Source organism: Lagenorhynchus albirostris, chromosome 12, assembly GCF_949774975.1.
Source record: "Lagenorhynchus albirostris chromosome 12, mLagAlb1.1, whole genome shotgun sequence".
NCBI classification, from domain to species: domain Eukaryota; kingdom Metazoa; phylum Chordata; class Mammalia; order Artiodactyla; family Delphinidae; genus Lagenorhynchus; species Lagenorhynchus albirostris.
The window spans coordinates 52,037,291-52,054,887 of record NC_083106.1 but is presented as its reverse complement, the minus strand read 5'-3'; the positions used below and the strand labels follow the sequence as shown (position 1 = coordinate 52,054,887).

Genomic DNA, 17,597 nt, shown 5'->3' with positions numbered 1-17,597 from the left:
GACCATGAATGGAATGGACTATAAATACTGTCATACTTGATTTTTTCCTATCATACTCCAAGATCCTACACTTCTATTTCAACTGTGTTGGCACATCTAAAAGGAAACCCAACTTACCTCAGACCTAAATATCAACAGTATGATAAATAAAACATGAGACTGTCATTCTTGGGCATGACCCATGTAAACCATATTTCTGAAAATTGAAAGAAAAAAATGTTAACCTCATAGAGCCTACAAAATATAAACATATCCTAGAAAGATTACCATTAAAAGTCAGTGTCACTCAATATCACATCTTGTATATTGTTTTCTTAGCAAACCATCCATTCCCACCTAGCTTCCAGTGAATGGGGGAATAAACATAACAGGAGCAGCCCATCCTGCGTTCACGTCCGACGGACTACAATGTGTTCTGAACATCACCATGCTATAAAGACTAGTAGGTCATCTTTAACTATGAGCAAGCTACTTTGGGTCTTTAGATACATAAAGTCCTTATCAGTTCACTCTATCCATGAACTTGGGCCATCCAAGTGAAAAACAACATTATGAAGGACAAGCAATGATTTCCTTTATTTAGGCTGAATTTATTCCTTCCTAGTTAAACAATGCCAATAACTTAAGAACACATTTTCATTTCCTTAGGATGCTCACTGCCGAGGATGAGTTAAACAAGCACACTGAGATTTGTGGTCCTCTCCAGTTTTCTTTCATATGTTCTCCTTTAACCCTCCTATCGGTTATTTCTTTGAGAAACTTTTATGACAGGTGTAAGAATAAGGAAATTTTAATGATTTCCCCAATAGATAACCTGATTTATAGTAAATTTCATTTTCAACTTCTAGAAATAAAGACAGACACAAAATTAATTTAATTTTTTAATAAACCATAAAATTTAAATATTCAAATAAAAAGAAACAAAAATAGATATTTAAGCCAGCACTAATTTCTGTTTTTATTCTTTCTCTGGGTATCAGAAGCTTGACTTACCTGGGACTAGAGTAGAGTAACACAGTTATGATGCTGGTGTAATAATGAACAAGTAGGTAAAAATGGGAAATGGCTTGATAAAACTTACTTTCAAATCTGGAAGTAAAGATCAGTAGCTCACTTGAGCCCACTGCAGAGACCATGCATTGGTCTTGTCTGTGAAAACTACTAAGGCTTACTGCTCTTACCACACTTATCTTCTTCACAGCTTAGCACTCCTGGCATTTTGATCCCTTTGCTCACTGAAGCTCACATCAGTCTGTCAAAACATCAAGAGGGAAAATCCCCAAACTGAATAGATGAATAAACACTTTTAATGCGAACAATCATATTCAGATCAACCTCTTTTGAAAAAATACAAGTCAGTGGGATTTTTAATCCTTAAGTACCTGAAATATTACTATTTTTTCCGCCTTACTAAAATGGCACTTTTCATTTTATTGACATTAGCCAAGTATTTGCTACTTGCTTCTATTTTTCTCTGATCATATTGGTATCCTGTGTTTTTCTTTTTGATTGAGGCGTATACTTTCCATTCCAGAATATTTGATCTTTGACTAACTTTATCTCATTCTGTGGATAAGTCTGCTGCTGATTAGTGAAAATCATAAAAGGAAAAAGGAAGCAGTGAGCACTAGCAGGATCTCACTTCACATTCGTACAATTTTTTTTTTATGAGAAAAACATTCATCTTTATTTTGGAATCTAAAACCATTATTGTATGATACTGTCTTTTAGCATACTCAAACGGGTCAACATTCAATATGAACAGCAAGCTAGCTCACAAGAAACAAAGTGTAATGCACAAGTACGTTCAGCTGGTAGAATCCCAGCAGCGTGGTAATAAAGTGCAGCAAAAATTTCCTTATTTGAATAAGAACTCTAGTAACCTCTGAATATTTTTGGTAAAGTTAAGGAAAAGCTATTGCAGTCTGGAGATCGGTAATCTTTAAACTTCAAAGATTGGCTACCAGGGACCACCGTGAAACATTAGACCTGAGGCCAATGAAAAACACTAGCTTGAAAAGGAATGGGTTTTTCCAAAAAAAAATGTAAAATTATACAGATGCTTAAGATACTATGATTTGACAGATTTACAGTGATAAAACAGCAATGATAAATGGCAACATTATTTATACTTTTGGTGTAAATAACACAGATTGAAAAATCGGCAGCAAGAAATTCTATGACAGCTCCTGAGACAAGTTATCCTATGCCCTACACCCATTCCATGCCAATGATGACCAGACTGAAAGGTAACACACAGTGAAAACAGTGATCTAATGTATGTGAGTCAGAAAGTACTGGAAAAATGACAAAATTGTATGTTATTAAATGACAAAACATATTTAGAGGCTTTATTTAAAAATCTCTCACTGTTCGTTATCAAAGTTACAAGATTGCATACCAATAGACAGACTGTAAACATAGGAAATTTTCATTAAGGAAAGATGGGTTTACTGTAATTTGATCTTTTACAAAAAATTACTGAAAGTTATTGATAACAGAATTTCTCTTTTACTTTCTTAAGTCTAATGCTCTTGAAAATTAAACCAATGTTTCCACTCCCTTGAGCTAAAGTTCAACCATGGTCACCTTAGGAAATACCCCTGTTTATTTGTTAATCAGAAATACAAATTGAGTGGCACATATTTCCATTTTCTTCTTAGGCCAAAGGCTTCAGCTTCATTATATTTTACAAGAAAACAGAAGACTTGCAGTGGTCCTGTAAAGTCTTTCATGTCGCAGCTGAGGTTTAATGACGGCAGCGGAGGAAAGCAGTGGTGATACAAAGTAAGACCAGCCCAAGTGCCCTTATCTGACATGGAATCTTTTTCCTGTTTGGCTTGTAGCAGTGTTTCTGGTCAGGCTGCCTCCACCAAACCTGATTGAAGCAGAAAGGTGACATGCTCTGGTAAATCCTGTTTAACGGTGATTCCGTTTAAGCAAATGGTTGATCCTTCAATCTGTTGGTTGCGGGATGATACTAATATGAAGAAAATTATCTGGGTAGCTCAGATGTTCACTCAGCCACTGCAAAGGTGTTTCCAACATTGGTTCAATTCCATGAATCATCACTTGATTCTTTTTTCCCCCATCTATTCCAAGAAAGAAATCCAACAATAATCGATAATAGTCAAAACAGTTGAAGAAAAAATAATCTGTTGCCTTTGAGAATCCTCAGTGAATTAAATGGATTTTACTGCTTTAACAGGTTAAAAACCTGGTCTGTTTCCTGAGCAGGAAATGTGGACATGGAGAAAGTTCAAATGTTGCAATATGTATCACCCAAAACAGAAACCTGAGGGTTACAATGAATTCTGATAAAAATTCTGTTGCTATATGTGAAAGTATTCATTCTTTCTTAATTACTGTGCTTACCTAAGATTGACGTTAATGAAACCACAGTGGAGAAAACAGCCCATTGTACCCACTGACCAAAATTTATTTTAGTTACACATTAAAAACTGTACTATACGGCTATTAAAAATGACAGGTGGGTGAAGTAGGTCAATACATATTTAAAACATACAAAACAGAAATGTGTCTAGAAGTCATCAAGAATAAGAGCAGTGTTTAGGAAGATGTTTAATAAAACAGATGGGAGCTGTAAGTTAATTTTCAATAAAGCTGTTCATATATGTATGAGAAAATTTTAGGGACTATTAGAAGAAGAGTTAAAAGTTTTAATGAGAAGGAACTGGGAATCTGACTCAGGGATTTCTGTTTCAGAGTACTGAAACTTGATTGATTTTTGTTAACACCCATTCGTTAATTAAAATGTTGCTGAAATTCACACTCTCTGAAGTTCAAATTTTATTACAAATTAAATTTAAGATTAGTTTTGTGTCTTTTATGATTTTTGTATGATATACTGACGATCTTTAAAGAAAACGGAAGCATGCTTGGTTGCTACAGAAAAACAAAGAAAGTAAAACCAAACTTTTTCTAAAAACAGAAAACAGAATAAAACAAAACAAAGAACCTTCAAGAAACTTTGTATCACTCCTTTAGCACAATTCTTGGTTTGTCTCTTTTAGTCTCTTCAATCTACAACATCTAAATCTCTCAGTTTCCTGGACACAGAAGACAGCAAGGCAACAGGGAATTCATGGAACTGTATGAGAAGGAAATACCCTATTTTTCCTTTCTGCTCTGTTCAAAATGACTTTTGCATCCCTAGTGCTCAAATGTCTAGGCAAAATGGGCTGATGATGTATGGTGATAATGGCTTGGCTGGCACCTGAAACAAGAGACCCTTTTAAAGAAATATTTAAACTCCCTATTAGAGGCAGCACAGTCCTGGGCAGTGACAGTCAACAGATTGACAATGAGAGGACACAAAAACACTAGAGAATTGCTAAAAGAATGCCAAAAATAAAGACCTAACAAACATATTATCAACCCCAAAGATAACCAAATAAATGTCTCCAAAAAACCCTGAAACACTGTGTCATAGCTTAAAACAATTTTGGAAAAAGATATCACCTTATAATACTACTAACTTAAAAAAATTCTCTCATTGTTTTGATTTGTCCACCAGTCTTTGTTGCATCTATACATACTTTTTACACAGTTGTGATCACAGTATTAATACAATGATTGGTTTCCATAATGATGTGAATCATTTATAACTAAAAGATTAAGCTATATACAGAATACTATAGAAAGCACAGTATTAGTACTTTGAGAAGATTTTAAAATGTTGATATTCAAATGGATAAGCCCTCAGCTATCTGGAATGATTCATACTTTGTAAGTTCTAGACTGCCAAGGTTTCACTGTATTAAATCTTTCTTAGAATATTTAAAAACATTTCCGCTGTAGTTCTCTTTATATTCTTGTATATTTCTTTGAAATACCTTAATGGTCTCAGAATCTTCCTCCTACTTAGCACTGAGTCAAAAAAAAATTAAAGAGCACTGGTATAAGAGTCAAAGTTCCTTAACTGTAAAGCTCTTCCTTAAGCAGTGTCACCTTTGGATACTATGAAATAGAGCTGAATATCCAAAATACTCTGCCTGAAGCAGCATGTAAATGTGGCACACTGACGCATGGTGTGTCTGAAAGGCAAAAGGCTATAACCCTGTTACACAAGAGGACAGTTTAAGAACTGTACAGCAGAAGCTGGAGAACATAAGCACAATTCAAACACTTTGTAAAACAAACCCAATAAATCACGTTATCAGAAACCTGAATAGGCAGCCCTGATTCTCTGGTTTAACCTGGGGCCACTTTTAATCTGGAACATAAACGTGTCGCTAAACACAGACAACTAAGCAAGTGATGTCATATCCCTCAACACAACAGTCTAAGATTTTAAATATATAATTTGGTCACTGCTTACATTTGTCCAAATATTTCACCTGTGTATATTTATCTTTTTGGTTTTCTGACTTTCTCTGATGACGTAACTCTCATCAGAAGGATTCTTACAATGGGACAGCAGTTTCCTTGAAACTCTTAAATAATACTTCTCTCTTATTTATCACTGTATCCTCAGTGCCTAGCGTGGTACCTGACAATAAGTGTTTTCAGAGCTTGGATCATTTTGCTGCTGGTAAAACACACTATCAAAATTAATGTTTTGAAAATAGTTTCTAATGACTACCACTCCTATGTAGAAGAGCTCTACTGATAAAGACTGTTTTGGTTATTGAAACAACAAAAAGTCAAAATGTTTCCAAATAAGCCAAGAAGTATATATGCCATCCCCAAAACTGACGCTACCACAAATAACAACAAAGCATGACTGGACATTTTGGCAATATCAAAGCTAACAAGACTAAATAGTAAAAATTTAGCAGATTTTTTTCCCCTAACAGAAAGGAAACACTTGATGATACTGCTACTAAAGTAAATCGTGTTTTTGGTAAATATATCTTTGTGTTTCAAAATTGGAATCTAGAATTTAATACTTGGGAATAAGAAATATGTCACTACAAAGTAAATGACTCAGGAGAAATATGTTACTCCACGTCCCACCCACTCAGATTTTTAAAAACGTTAGTCTGGTGCTTTGAAGTAGGCAAACGTTTGAGACAGTTATCGAGTGAACTCATTCTATATGAAATTTTCACATACAGGGCACTTTTGGGGGTAACTTTTGATTTGGATATAATTTCAAACTTAGAGAAAAGTTGCAAGAATAGCACAAGGAATTCCTCTTCACCCAGAGTCATCAACTGTTTACATTTTTACCCCAATTGCTTTATCATTCTGTGTATATATATAAATACTTTCTGAATCATTTGAGAGTAAATTAGAAAGAGTCCTTTACCTTTAAATATTTCAGTATATACTTTCTAATAAAAATATTCTTTTATATAACCATAGTACAGTTATCAAAATAAAAAACATTAACATTGATATTATACTATTATGTAATCATTTCAAATGTTACTAACTATCCTAATTATTTTTTTCTCCAGTCTAAGATCCAGTCCAGGAACCACACACTGCATTTAATTTTCAGGTCTCTATACTCTCCTTTAACTTGGACAGTTTTTAGCCTTTCCTTGCCTTTCTTAACCTCGACAATTTTGAAGAACACATGTCATTATTTTGTAGAATGTCCACACAGCAATTTAAAAAAACAACTCTTTTAATTCATCTTGTAAATATAAGGACAATCATTCATAAATACTTTGAGTTTGTGAATTAAGGAAAAGGACAGAAAAAAATATCAGAGACAAGCATTTTCTTTGAGTAGCAATTAAATTCACTTTAAGAGTTAGATGTTAAATCTAAAGAGATCATAAATCAATACAGAGAATAGCATAATAAAATTTCATTTCTTATATTCATCTTACTTATAAGCCTCAGTATTATGAAAGATAAAAATGTAAACACATCACATAATGTTTTATTATCACCAATACCCTAATAAAAACAAACAATTCTAGCATCTACTTTAAAGTGAGCATTTTAGAGATGTGTGACATTTGAAGAAAAATATATTTAGACAGATTTTGGCTGTATGATTAAAAGAGTAAGAATTACATACAGAAACAAAAAGAAAAGAAAGAAAATTCATATTAGTCAACAAGTCATTAATGAAAATTATGAACTTTAAAAAAAGACACAAATTGGGAGGGAGGCAACTTGAATTCCAATTCTGATAATGAAGGACTCTAGGCAGAACTCATCTCTTTCCTTATATATAAAATGAAGATGTCTGTCTAGATTTATGGTTTGCAAATCTGGCTGACCATCAGAATCATTTGGAAGATTTTTAAAAATATATAACCTCTCCAGACCTGAATCAATCTCTGGGGTAAAGTCTTTTTTAAAATGTTCCCTTAAATAAATCGTATAACAATATGGGTATAGAATTTTTCTTCAAACAAAATCTTATGCAGAAGCACAATATATAACACAGGTGAAGGTGGGGCAGCTTTGGCTGATGTGGGATTGAAGCCCGTCTCCCAAGTCCTGCTGCTTGCTGACTTACGATCCATGGCAGTTTGTGATTCAACGCCACGGGTCAGTTTGTAAAGCACTGGTCTGAAACAGAGGATTGGTAAAAAGTCTTCCAGTTCTAGTACATGAGTCTTTTATGCAAAGACAGTGAACTATTTGAGTTTAAACCAGCATAATACACTAGCTTTTAATTCTTAGGCAAATCACTTAACCTTTTGAGTCCCAGTTTCCTCCTCCTACAGTGTAGGTAAAGAATTCTAACCTCCAGGGTTGCAGAGAGGATCAAATGGGATATCCAAATAAAGCACTCAGCACAGAGCCCAGCACAGGGCTTGGACATAGTAGGCATTCAATAAAGTGAGTGATATACCAAAACGTATATAAAAACTGTGGATTTAATTAAGTGACTGGCATGCAAAGGGCGTGAGAATTTGGCCTCATGTTAATATACACTCTGCATTACTCAGACCCATTATTATGCAGTGTGGCACAAGGATTTTATGAATGTGTTAAGAAAAAAAAAAGAGAGAGATGAGAACCAAAAAACCCAAAGACTCTATCATTATGCAAACAACAAAATGAATGACATTTTTAAAACGTCATTAAGCACTGTAAACCTCTGGATAAATCTAGTACTGCTCTAAATATGTATATTCAGCAGAGCACATCCTGGATAAGTCAAATGAGCCCTACTGTACCATGGTGATGTTACTTAATAGACTTTAGGTATGGTTCTTATTTTATTTTAAAGATGAAAAATTCAAGTAGGGGGAAAAAACTTCAAAAATCTTTGTTATACATTTTAAAGTATATCATTATTTGAGAACTTAAGAGTATGTGATGAATCTGCTTTTTAGAGATTTCTATTAGCAATGGCTCACAGCCTTCCCCATCCCAATCTGCATTTTAGCCATTATTTTTAAGCCAATTATTAACAAGGAATATGACCTAAATGTCTTTAAAAACAGGTTACTTGAGATTCTAGAGAGATGCATGAGTTTCACTCTTACTATTAATACGTGTAACTAAATATGTGAAACTTCTTTGAATTTAAAGGAAGCTAGAGAAATGGATGATATATCTTTAAGGGAAAGTGCTTTTAATCAGAACATTTCAGATTAGTAACTTGTTTTTTTAGTTCACACCTGTGGATATGGAATAACAGAAATCTAAGGCCAAAGGTTGTAACCACTGTGTTTAGATTTGTGGCTTCACATTTATATTTTACATAGTTCAGCAGAAAATGCCTTGATTTGCTATCTTGGAATGTGTGATGCTGAAGGTAAAACTTCTGAAAAATATTTGATACTTCTGAAAAACAGATAAACTTTTTTACTGTCACTATTCTGAACAATGTTGCTCTGACAAATTCTTTAACTTCTGGTATGTTCATTAGTAAAATGCCAACTAATTGAGTCCATCGACATGAAAAACCACAGGCTGAAATCTGAAGTGCATACATCATGCTGAAGGATTTTGACTCAGCTTCAGCGATAATAGTCAGTGAGGTCAGGTCAAAGAGGGTTAAACCAAGCCAGGATATAGCCAAAGGAATACATCAAACGCTGATTTTAAAAGGGCAATTAATCTTAGACAGAAATGCTTCCTGGGGAATGAGATCTCAATCTTAAGAGCATACTACATGATGTAGCAGTAAAAATGAACATATACAAGCTTACAGAGCTTTTATCCTATGATCACAAACAGAAGGAGAGTGCTGTTTATCAGAGAAATACAAACCTATTTAAAAATACTTACATTAACTTCTTCCGGATCTATGCTCATTTAGTAGTATAGGTTTTAATGAACATAGAATATCACAGTTAATATATACCGAATATCTTTTTCCATGCGTAAATTTTATCTTTATATATATTTTTATTATTTCTGTCCAAAATATTACCAAAGCCTTGACTCTTAACATTTTGTATAAGATTTTTCAAAACATGTCTATGTTAATTCTTTCACTGACTTGCTTATAACCTTTATATTTCTTAATGAGGAGGTAATAAACCAAAATTTAAACTTAACCCCCAAATTAGCTATAATTATAAAAAGAACATTGTATTAAGTGACTGTGAGACCATTTACATAAACTGATTAAATGCCTCCTGATAAGATAAAAGTGTGGTACAAGTTAGAAATTAAAACTTGTTCACTTCAAGAAACCTCCCGCCCCCAAAAATAAAACTTTGAAAATATAGGTTCAAATGTTTTTGAACTAATTTTATAAAATGATCCAGTAATTCTAGTTGGGTGTAATAGGGCCCGTTAATATTTGTCAATTATGAGTTACAGAATAATTCAAAACTAATTGTTTTATTTAAAATACAGGCAGTAATTACACTGTTTATATATGGTCAGATTAAGGTCTCACAGGACTTGTTTTAACGAAGAGATGACTTGCTTTTAATTGCCTGCATGTGTTATTATTTTGTTAAGGGAATTGTTTTCTAGTGCTAAAGATGAAATATTAATTGTGTAAGATCTGTTCCCACTTTTCAAAGAGTCAAGTTAATTCATTTAACTTCTTGGGATCTAGATAAAGGAAATCAGAGGCATCTCCTGACAGGCCCAGTAATCCCATCTTCACTAATGGAGAATAATGAAAATAATCAGTTTATTATTTCTTTCATTTTAGAAAAGACATATGTCAATGGGTTAAGTCATTAACAGATTCTGTACCACCAAAATTAGCCCATGTTACCCATGTGTTGGGACAAAGCACAGAGATGGAGGGAGAATCAAACAAACAAGGCGAAGAGTTCGATTCAGTTTAGATTTGATGACATAATCATACATTTAAGAAAATATATTATAATTACCAAGTTTAAAATAAGCCTCATAAGTTACTTCTGTCCAGACTTGAATATAGTAGATCTTTGTTGATGAGGGCTACATTTGAAGAACTTCTTGTATTACCACTGTGAATGACACTGTATCATTTCTTTTACACCCAGAGAGAGAAAACAATGAAGAGTAGAGAGTGTTAGGATAAGACTGCAGTCCAATGACCCAGTCCCACATGGCAGGCTCACGGTACCTCAGTGGAGTTACAAATGGGCCTTCCAGGGTTACTTGTGAATAGATGAAACTTCAAATAAATATGTGATTTGTTGCTTATAGTCTTCAATGAAAAGCTTTCACTAGCAGCAACACTTCCGGACCTCTTGCCTTAAGATTTTTCCTTTTTAACGTATTTTAACAAGTATATGCTAGTCCAGCTGGCTGCAGGGACTATGGAGATAAGCTTACTTATGTCTTACCAGAGCATTCCTAATCACATCCAGAAGGTAACTTCTAAAAAAAGTTAAAAACTCAGTAGCACGGAACTCTTGCCATAACCTGAGGTATAAGCAGTTCCAACATCAGTTTACATTTAGAGCTCATCCTACATCTCTATTTTCCGTGCAGAGGCTGAATATCAACACGTACTTATCTCTGCAGAGTAGGATTATCAACAAATGACAACAAGAAAAAATAAAACTGGTTCTTGCTAACTCCACTTGGTAAATTTCTTATGAGTACGGTTATTTGTGAAAAAATACTAACAAAACCATAAGAAAACAAAAAAATGTTAATTGTAAAACTGTGAAAAATATTAGATTATGAAATCTCACTTAAACAAATCTTTTGTTCATTTAAACCCTCCAACCATCCTATCGGGTGCGTAGCAGGTTAACACCCTTATTTTATTGAGTAAGAACCATTAAAAAAAAAGCAACTACTAAATGATCTTCTAAATCAATCAATCATACCTTTGTATGAAGGTACAAAAGGATACTAGAATGAAAACAAATTTTAAATGAGTGAAAAAAGAATTACTGAAACTGTAAAACGATTATTATTCTTACTCCTAAACCCTCATTCTGATGAAGTTTGGGGTTTGAAGGCTTCATGTTTCTGTGGCATGAACTGGCAAATTGAAATGCCACCTCTTTGGGGGTCAGTGTCACCATGCTGACAAAAGTGCCAATTTGAAGTTCAAACTTCAAATTGAAGGATCTGCCTTGGAAGAATAATGTGAGATTTAGATGTTTCTTCTTTTTTTTTTTTTGCGGTATAGATGTTTCTTTTCTCTAATTGCTTTATGTCTGAAAAAAGCTGTTACAACAAACAGTTGATTCACTTTATAAAACAATCTAATCATATGCTATGGGGCTAAGGAGAAAAAAATGTGAATGCACCATCTTTCCTTACTTTTTATAGAAACTATTCTGTGGTTTCTCATAAAGCATGTCAAAAATAAAGCAGTATAATTTTCAAGTTAGACTACCTAAATGGGATATTATGACTCCCTAGCCTCAGTTGTTAAAATTATATTCTAATGTACTGACAAATAAAAGATTTGTACTAATAAAAGATTAGTACAAATAAGATTTGTACTAAAAAAGATTAGCACAAATAAAAGATTTGTACAATAAAAGACTTGTACAAATAAAAAGATTTGTACTAAGCAAATAAAAGATCAATTTTAGTCACTTAGTTCCTCAATACTTTCCCCCCACATCTGACCTCATTGAAAATCTTGTCCACATTTATGGGAGAAAAGTAGAAAAATAAAGCTAGTCTTTCAGGAAATAGAGTAGGGACATTTTAGGTCAGCATTTCAGACTAGACATTACCCCTGAGCAACCAGCCCCTGGCTAACTAGTGAAGGATTCTACTACAGTGGGACACTGTGGCCTGGTCCCTCCTTTGCAACTAATTTCTGCTCATCTTTTAAGACTTAGCTCAGTCTTTACTGCCTACTCTGGAATGGATAAGACAATGAATCTTCCTACTATCTTTTGCATATCTCCATTCCTACACATATCACATCTGTGCATCTTTCTGTCCACTCCAACTGGACTAAAGTTTCTTAAAAGCAGGGACACCTTAGTAACCCCAGTGTCAGAAGACAGTATGATGTGAAGAAACTGACGAATAATGAAAGCTACAACATCAAATGGAACCCAAAAGTTAAATGGTAGTTGGGAAGGGGCTCAAAGAGTAAATAAAACCCCAGGAAGCAGGGCAGAAATGGAAAAAGGCAAGCAGCAAGAAGACTGTACTTGCTGGTAAGAGAGATGCAGGCAACCCTGACTAATTTGCCACTGAATGTAAGCCTTTCCCTATACACCCACTCCATTTGTACAATACCAAATATAAATTCAGGATTATAAGAGCCCAACTGTTACAGAGGACTGATCAACCGGAACTTTGAAATAAACTTATAAGAGTGAGAATGGGGCTTCCCTGGTGGTGCAGTGGTTGGGAGTCCGCCTGCCGATGCAGGCGACGCGGGTTCGTGCCCCGGTCCGGGAAGATCCCACGTGCCGCGGAGCGGCTGGGCCCGTGAGCCGTGGCCGCTGGCCCTGCGCGTCTGGAGCCTGTGCTCCACCAACGGGAGAGGCCGCAGCGGTGAGAGGCCCGTGTACCGCAAAAAAAAAAAAAAAAAAAAAAAAAAGTGAGAATGGACATTATTATTTTTATAACCCTAACTTACTAGGTTTTTATACATTACATTAGAAAACTAAGCAATGAAACATGATTGGGCAAAGCTTATAAGATTTTTGTATTTTCCAAAGTAAAAGAATAAAAGCTATGATTTTTAGTTTTTTAAAAATTTTTGTATGTTGTTTCTAATGGGCAAAGAAAGAAATTTCACTTCAAGCCTGCTACAGAAGCTTAGCTCTCTGAGTCATTTTAACTACTACTGACACCACAGAAAAAATTTACCTGAGTTCACCTTTGGTTACTTCCTGTTACCTTGGCTAACTTATCTAGTCACTTACAAAACAAAAACAGAAACACATGAAGCAGCTCATCATTAGTTACAAGAATAATGACCTAAAGCACGTCTTCATGCATATTAGTACATTCTACCTTCATATGATGAAATAAGGCAAAATTCCTTCATGCATGAATCACTTGTTGTAAGGAATAGTAGACAATGGTGCCACATAACTTTTATGAAGCACTTTCTCCTGTAATCATGTGATGACAGCTAGTTCTTATCCATACACACCCAATCTTAAAGTCTTTCACTTTCAACTTAAGTTGGGTGCAGGTGTTTCAAAATGCTTCACTACGGACAGTATCACAGGTGTACTGAACGAGACAGTAAAGTTTTTTACTGAAAGAGTGACTTGATGTTTTGAATACTCCCCATAGATCCTGAAATGACTGACAGTTATTTTCCAATGAGGTGACAAAAAGAAGAGGCAAATAAAAGTTTTTCCAAAGATAAGATACTGGTATTAGAAATGTGGCCTCCTCCTGGTATGAAATGTACCATCAAGAGTACCTCAAAAGTATACGTACTATTTACATCATTTCAATGAAGTATGTGTATGGTATGTGTATGTTCCCTGATGGATACAAGCATGTGACAGTTTGGGTGGGAAGAAGTCTGTCACAAAAAGATACCTGCCTAAGAGGCAGGTTAGTGGATTAATGCTGTGAGTGGCTACCTCACTGCCCTCCCTTTAAAAAAGACCCAAAAAACAAGGGGAGTCACCTTGTGTATTATTTAGGAATGGATGGGCAGGTAGTGCAGGTTAAAAATTTAGGAGAGGGCTTCCCTGGTGGTGCAGTAGTTAAGAATCCGCCTGACAACACAGGGGACATGGGTTTGAGCCCTGGTCCGGGAAGATCCCACATGCCACGGAGCAACTAAGCCCGTGCGCCACAACTACTGAGCCTGCGCTCTAGAGCCCACGAGCCACAACTACTGAGCCTGCGAGCCACTACTACTGAGCCTGTGAGCCACAACTACTGAAGCCCATGTGCCTAGAGCCCATGCTCCGCAACAAGCCACCGCAATGAGAAGCCCGCGCACTGCAACAAAGAGTAGCCCTCACTCGCCACAACCAGAGAAAACCCGCGCGTAGCAGCAAAGACCTAACATAGCCAAAAATAAATAAACATTTTACAAATGTTTTAAAAAAATTTAGGAGAGAATAAAGAGTCTTTAAAGGAATAAAAAAGCCTCACAAATGTGTGTGCCACTCTTGTGCAGGACCACAGTAACTTTGTATATATACTGTGATCTGGGTGTAGGAATGGCAAAAAAGCACTAAGGTGCATTCTGACAAATGTGTCAGCTCAAACCACGTGACTGCTTATCATTTACATGTCAGAACGTCATAGACAGCATTTTCATAACATCAACCAAGAAGAGTAGCCAGAATTATACACAGGAACACTACAGTAACAACAGCAGCTCAGGTCCCTAATATCACGCCAGGGAACACTGAAAGAAAAGTGTAGGTCTTGCGTGCAGGCCAGATTAGGTACTAAACACAAATCATAGAATAAATTGAGTTAGGAAAAAGCAAACATTTCAGAATGTTATTTTAAAGTAAACAAAAAAGTGAAAAGATTGAAAAGGTGAAAATGAAAATAAATGGTAGCATAGTAAAGTGGAAAAACCAATGGACCAGGGGATGAGACTTGAGTTCTAAACCTAGTTCTACAATTAAGCAGCTAAGAGACCTTTAGCAAATCATCTAAAAAACTAAGAGAATGGGGCTTCCCTAGTGGCGCCGTGGTTGAGAGTCCGCCTGCTGATGCAGGGGACACGGGTTCATGCCCCGGTCCGGGAAGATCCCACATGCCGTGGAGCGGCTGGGCCTGTGAGCCATGGCCGCTGAGCCTGCGCGTCCGGAGCCTGTGCTCTGCAACGGGAAAGGCCACAACAGTGAGAGGCCCGCGTACCACAAAACAACAACAACAACAAAAAACTAAGAGACTGAACTAAAATAACTCTAAGGTTCAACAGTTATATGATTCTTTAAATATGTCAAATACAAAATTAACACCCAACCAATTTCTTCCTGCTCTCCCTCCACTAAGGTTTTGTCTCATCATTCTGTGGATTTGTTGATAACTGTGCTGCCAGTTGGGGGGCTAGCGCCTTACAGTAGAACAGTTTTATTAAGGTTTTGAGTCTTATTGTGATGTTCTCACTCAATAGTCAAGGATGTTATAAAGAAGTACATTTTACATGACAATGTTCTGGAAAGAAGATTGTCAAAAAACATCTAAGAAAAGTACAATCAGGTAGCCATTTCAACATTAAGCTTTAGCTTAAATTTCAATTTACTCTTAATTGATAAAAGCATTTTTTCGATGTTCTTTAAAATACTGCAAAGTATTCAAAAAGAAAGAAAAATACAGTGCAGAGAAATGAATAACTGAAGGCCAATGCTTGCAGTGGGGGCAGCCTGTGGGTCCTGTCTCTGACAGCAATAAAAATGATCAATCTCTTAATTATACTTCAAATGGAAAAACTAGTCTATATTCCCAAATCTTCAAGAATGTAGCAAAATAGACATTAAATAGATTTTAAAAACACGCACAAAACCCTTATAGCATGGATCAAATGAATTGGAAAAATAAGATTATTCCTAAAATTACTGGGAATATCCCAGTCCAAATTTCTATAACTTGAGTACAAAACTAAAAAGTTTACTTAACTATCTCTGTGAGGATTTACAGGAAAATGGCAACACTGGTTGTCTCTGGAGAGGGGAACTGAGTCAGGATTTTATGTACAGGAGTTGAGATAGAGACTTTTCACTAAATTCCTTTATAAACTTTCAGATTTTGGAACTATACAAGTGTATTGTCTACTAGAAAAAATATTTGATTATTTAACTGAACACATGTATTAAAAACCTTGATAAATAGGACTTCATCAAAATAAAATATTTTTTACTCTTCCAAAAAAATGAAAAGGTAAGTCTCAGACTAGAAGAAAATAATTACAAACCATGTCTGGTAAAGTACTTGTATGAAGAATATATAAATAACTCTCAAAACTCATGGATTATATGACATATAATCCATGAAAAAAATGAGAAAAGGATTTACATAAGACATTTCATCAAATATATCCATGAGTAACAATAAGCACATGAAAACACTCAACATCATTAGTCATTAGGGAAATTTTAAAAAACCAACATGAGATGGCTAGGATATAGCCACTAGGATGGCTATAATAAGACAAAAAATATATACAATGATGAAGATGTGAAGAAACTGGAATCCCCATTCATTGCTAGTAGAACTGTAAAACGGTGCAGCCACTTCGGAAAAGTTTAGCAGCTTCTTAAAAAATTAAATATAAACTTACCATACAACCCAGCCATTCCACTCCTAGGAATCTACCCAAGAAAAATGAAAACATATGTCCTGTATGTGGATGTTCAGAGCAGCATCATTCGTAAAGGTGAAAAGGTGGAAACAACCCAAATGCCCATCAATTGGTGAATAAACAAAATGTGATACATACACCCAATGGAATACTACTCAGTAATAAAAAGGAACAAACTACTAATTTATACTACAATATGAATGAAACCCAAAAACATTATGCTAAGTGAAAACAATCAGTTGCAATTTTGTATAATTCCCTTTATGTGAAATATCCAAAAGAGGTAAATTACAGAGACAGAAAGCAGACTGGTAATTGTCTATAATTGGCAATAGGAGCAGAAATTAGCTACAAACAAGCACGTGGGAACTCTGAGGTGATGGAAATATTCCCAAACTAGATTGTGGCGATGGCTGCACAACTCTATAAATTTAATAAAAATCACTGAATGGCAAAAAAATTATTTAACAAAAACTCTTACTGAAAATGAAAACTATATAGCAATAAAGAAGATTAGGATTATAAGATAGTATTATCCTATTATTAGAGATATGAGTATGTATGACAGTATCAAAAACCTTGACTAGTATAGTACAGTGGTGACAAATGACTCAGTAAATATAGTTTACTATATTTAGTAAACTGTAAGGTTATTATAAGAGGTTATAACTTAGAGGTTATTTAGTAACCTCTTAAACCAATGAAACTTGCTCAATTTTCATAATTTTGAGTAGTGGTCAATGATCTTTTCTATTGATCCCTTCTGGAACTGGTTCTGATGGTATTTCAGATGCCCCTCTTCTCCCCTCCTTTTGAGCCTTTGTGTATTTTCAAAGTGCTAGATATACATAGGAATGCCAGGAAAGGCAAGCATATTTAATTAAGAGAAATAGTTATATTCACAGGCCAAATAGCATACATTTTGAGTTCCATATTCTTTGTTTAGTCTTTTAGGCTAGAATATCAACATTCCTCTCAATCCTACTATTTCTAATTCTACTTAATAGGCAAACCATTTCCATAGATACTATATGAT

The 17,597-nt window shown here is 35.0% G+C and overlaps 1 protein-coding gene across 5 annotated transcripts in view; it reads right to left on the bottom strand.

Moving 5' to 3' along the window:
- Positions 1-868: 868 nt before the first annotated feature.
- Positions 869-17,597, bottom strand: part of ATG5 (autophagy related 5) — a 120,260-nt gene continuing 103,531 nt past the window's right edge. For 4 of the 5 annotated variants that reach the window (XM_060168004.1, XM_060168003.1, XM_060168007.1 and 1 more), the window contains one exon: positions 869-3,092. In XM_060168004.1, the coding sequence (XP_060023987.1) occupies positions 2,956-3,092 (137 nt within the window). In that variant the 3' untranslated portion in view covers positions 869-2,955. Of the gene's footprint in view, positions 3,093-10,241; positions 10,364-17,597 lie in introns of all 5 variants that reach the window. The other variant, XR_009543852.1, reaches the window with a different exon arrangement.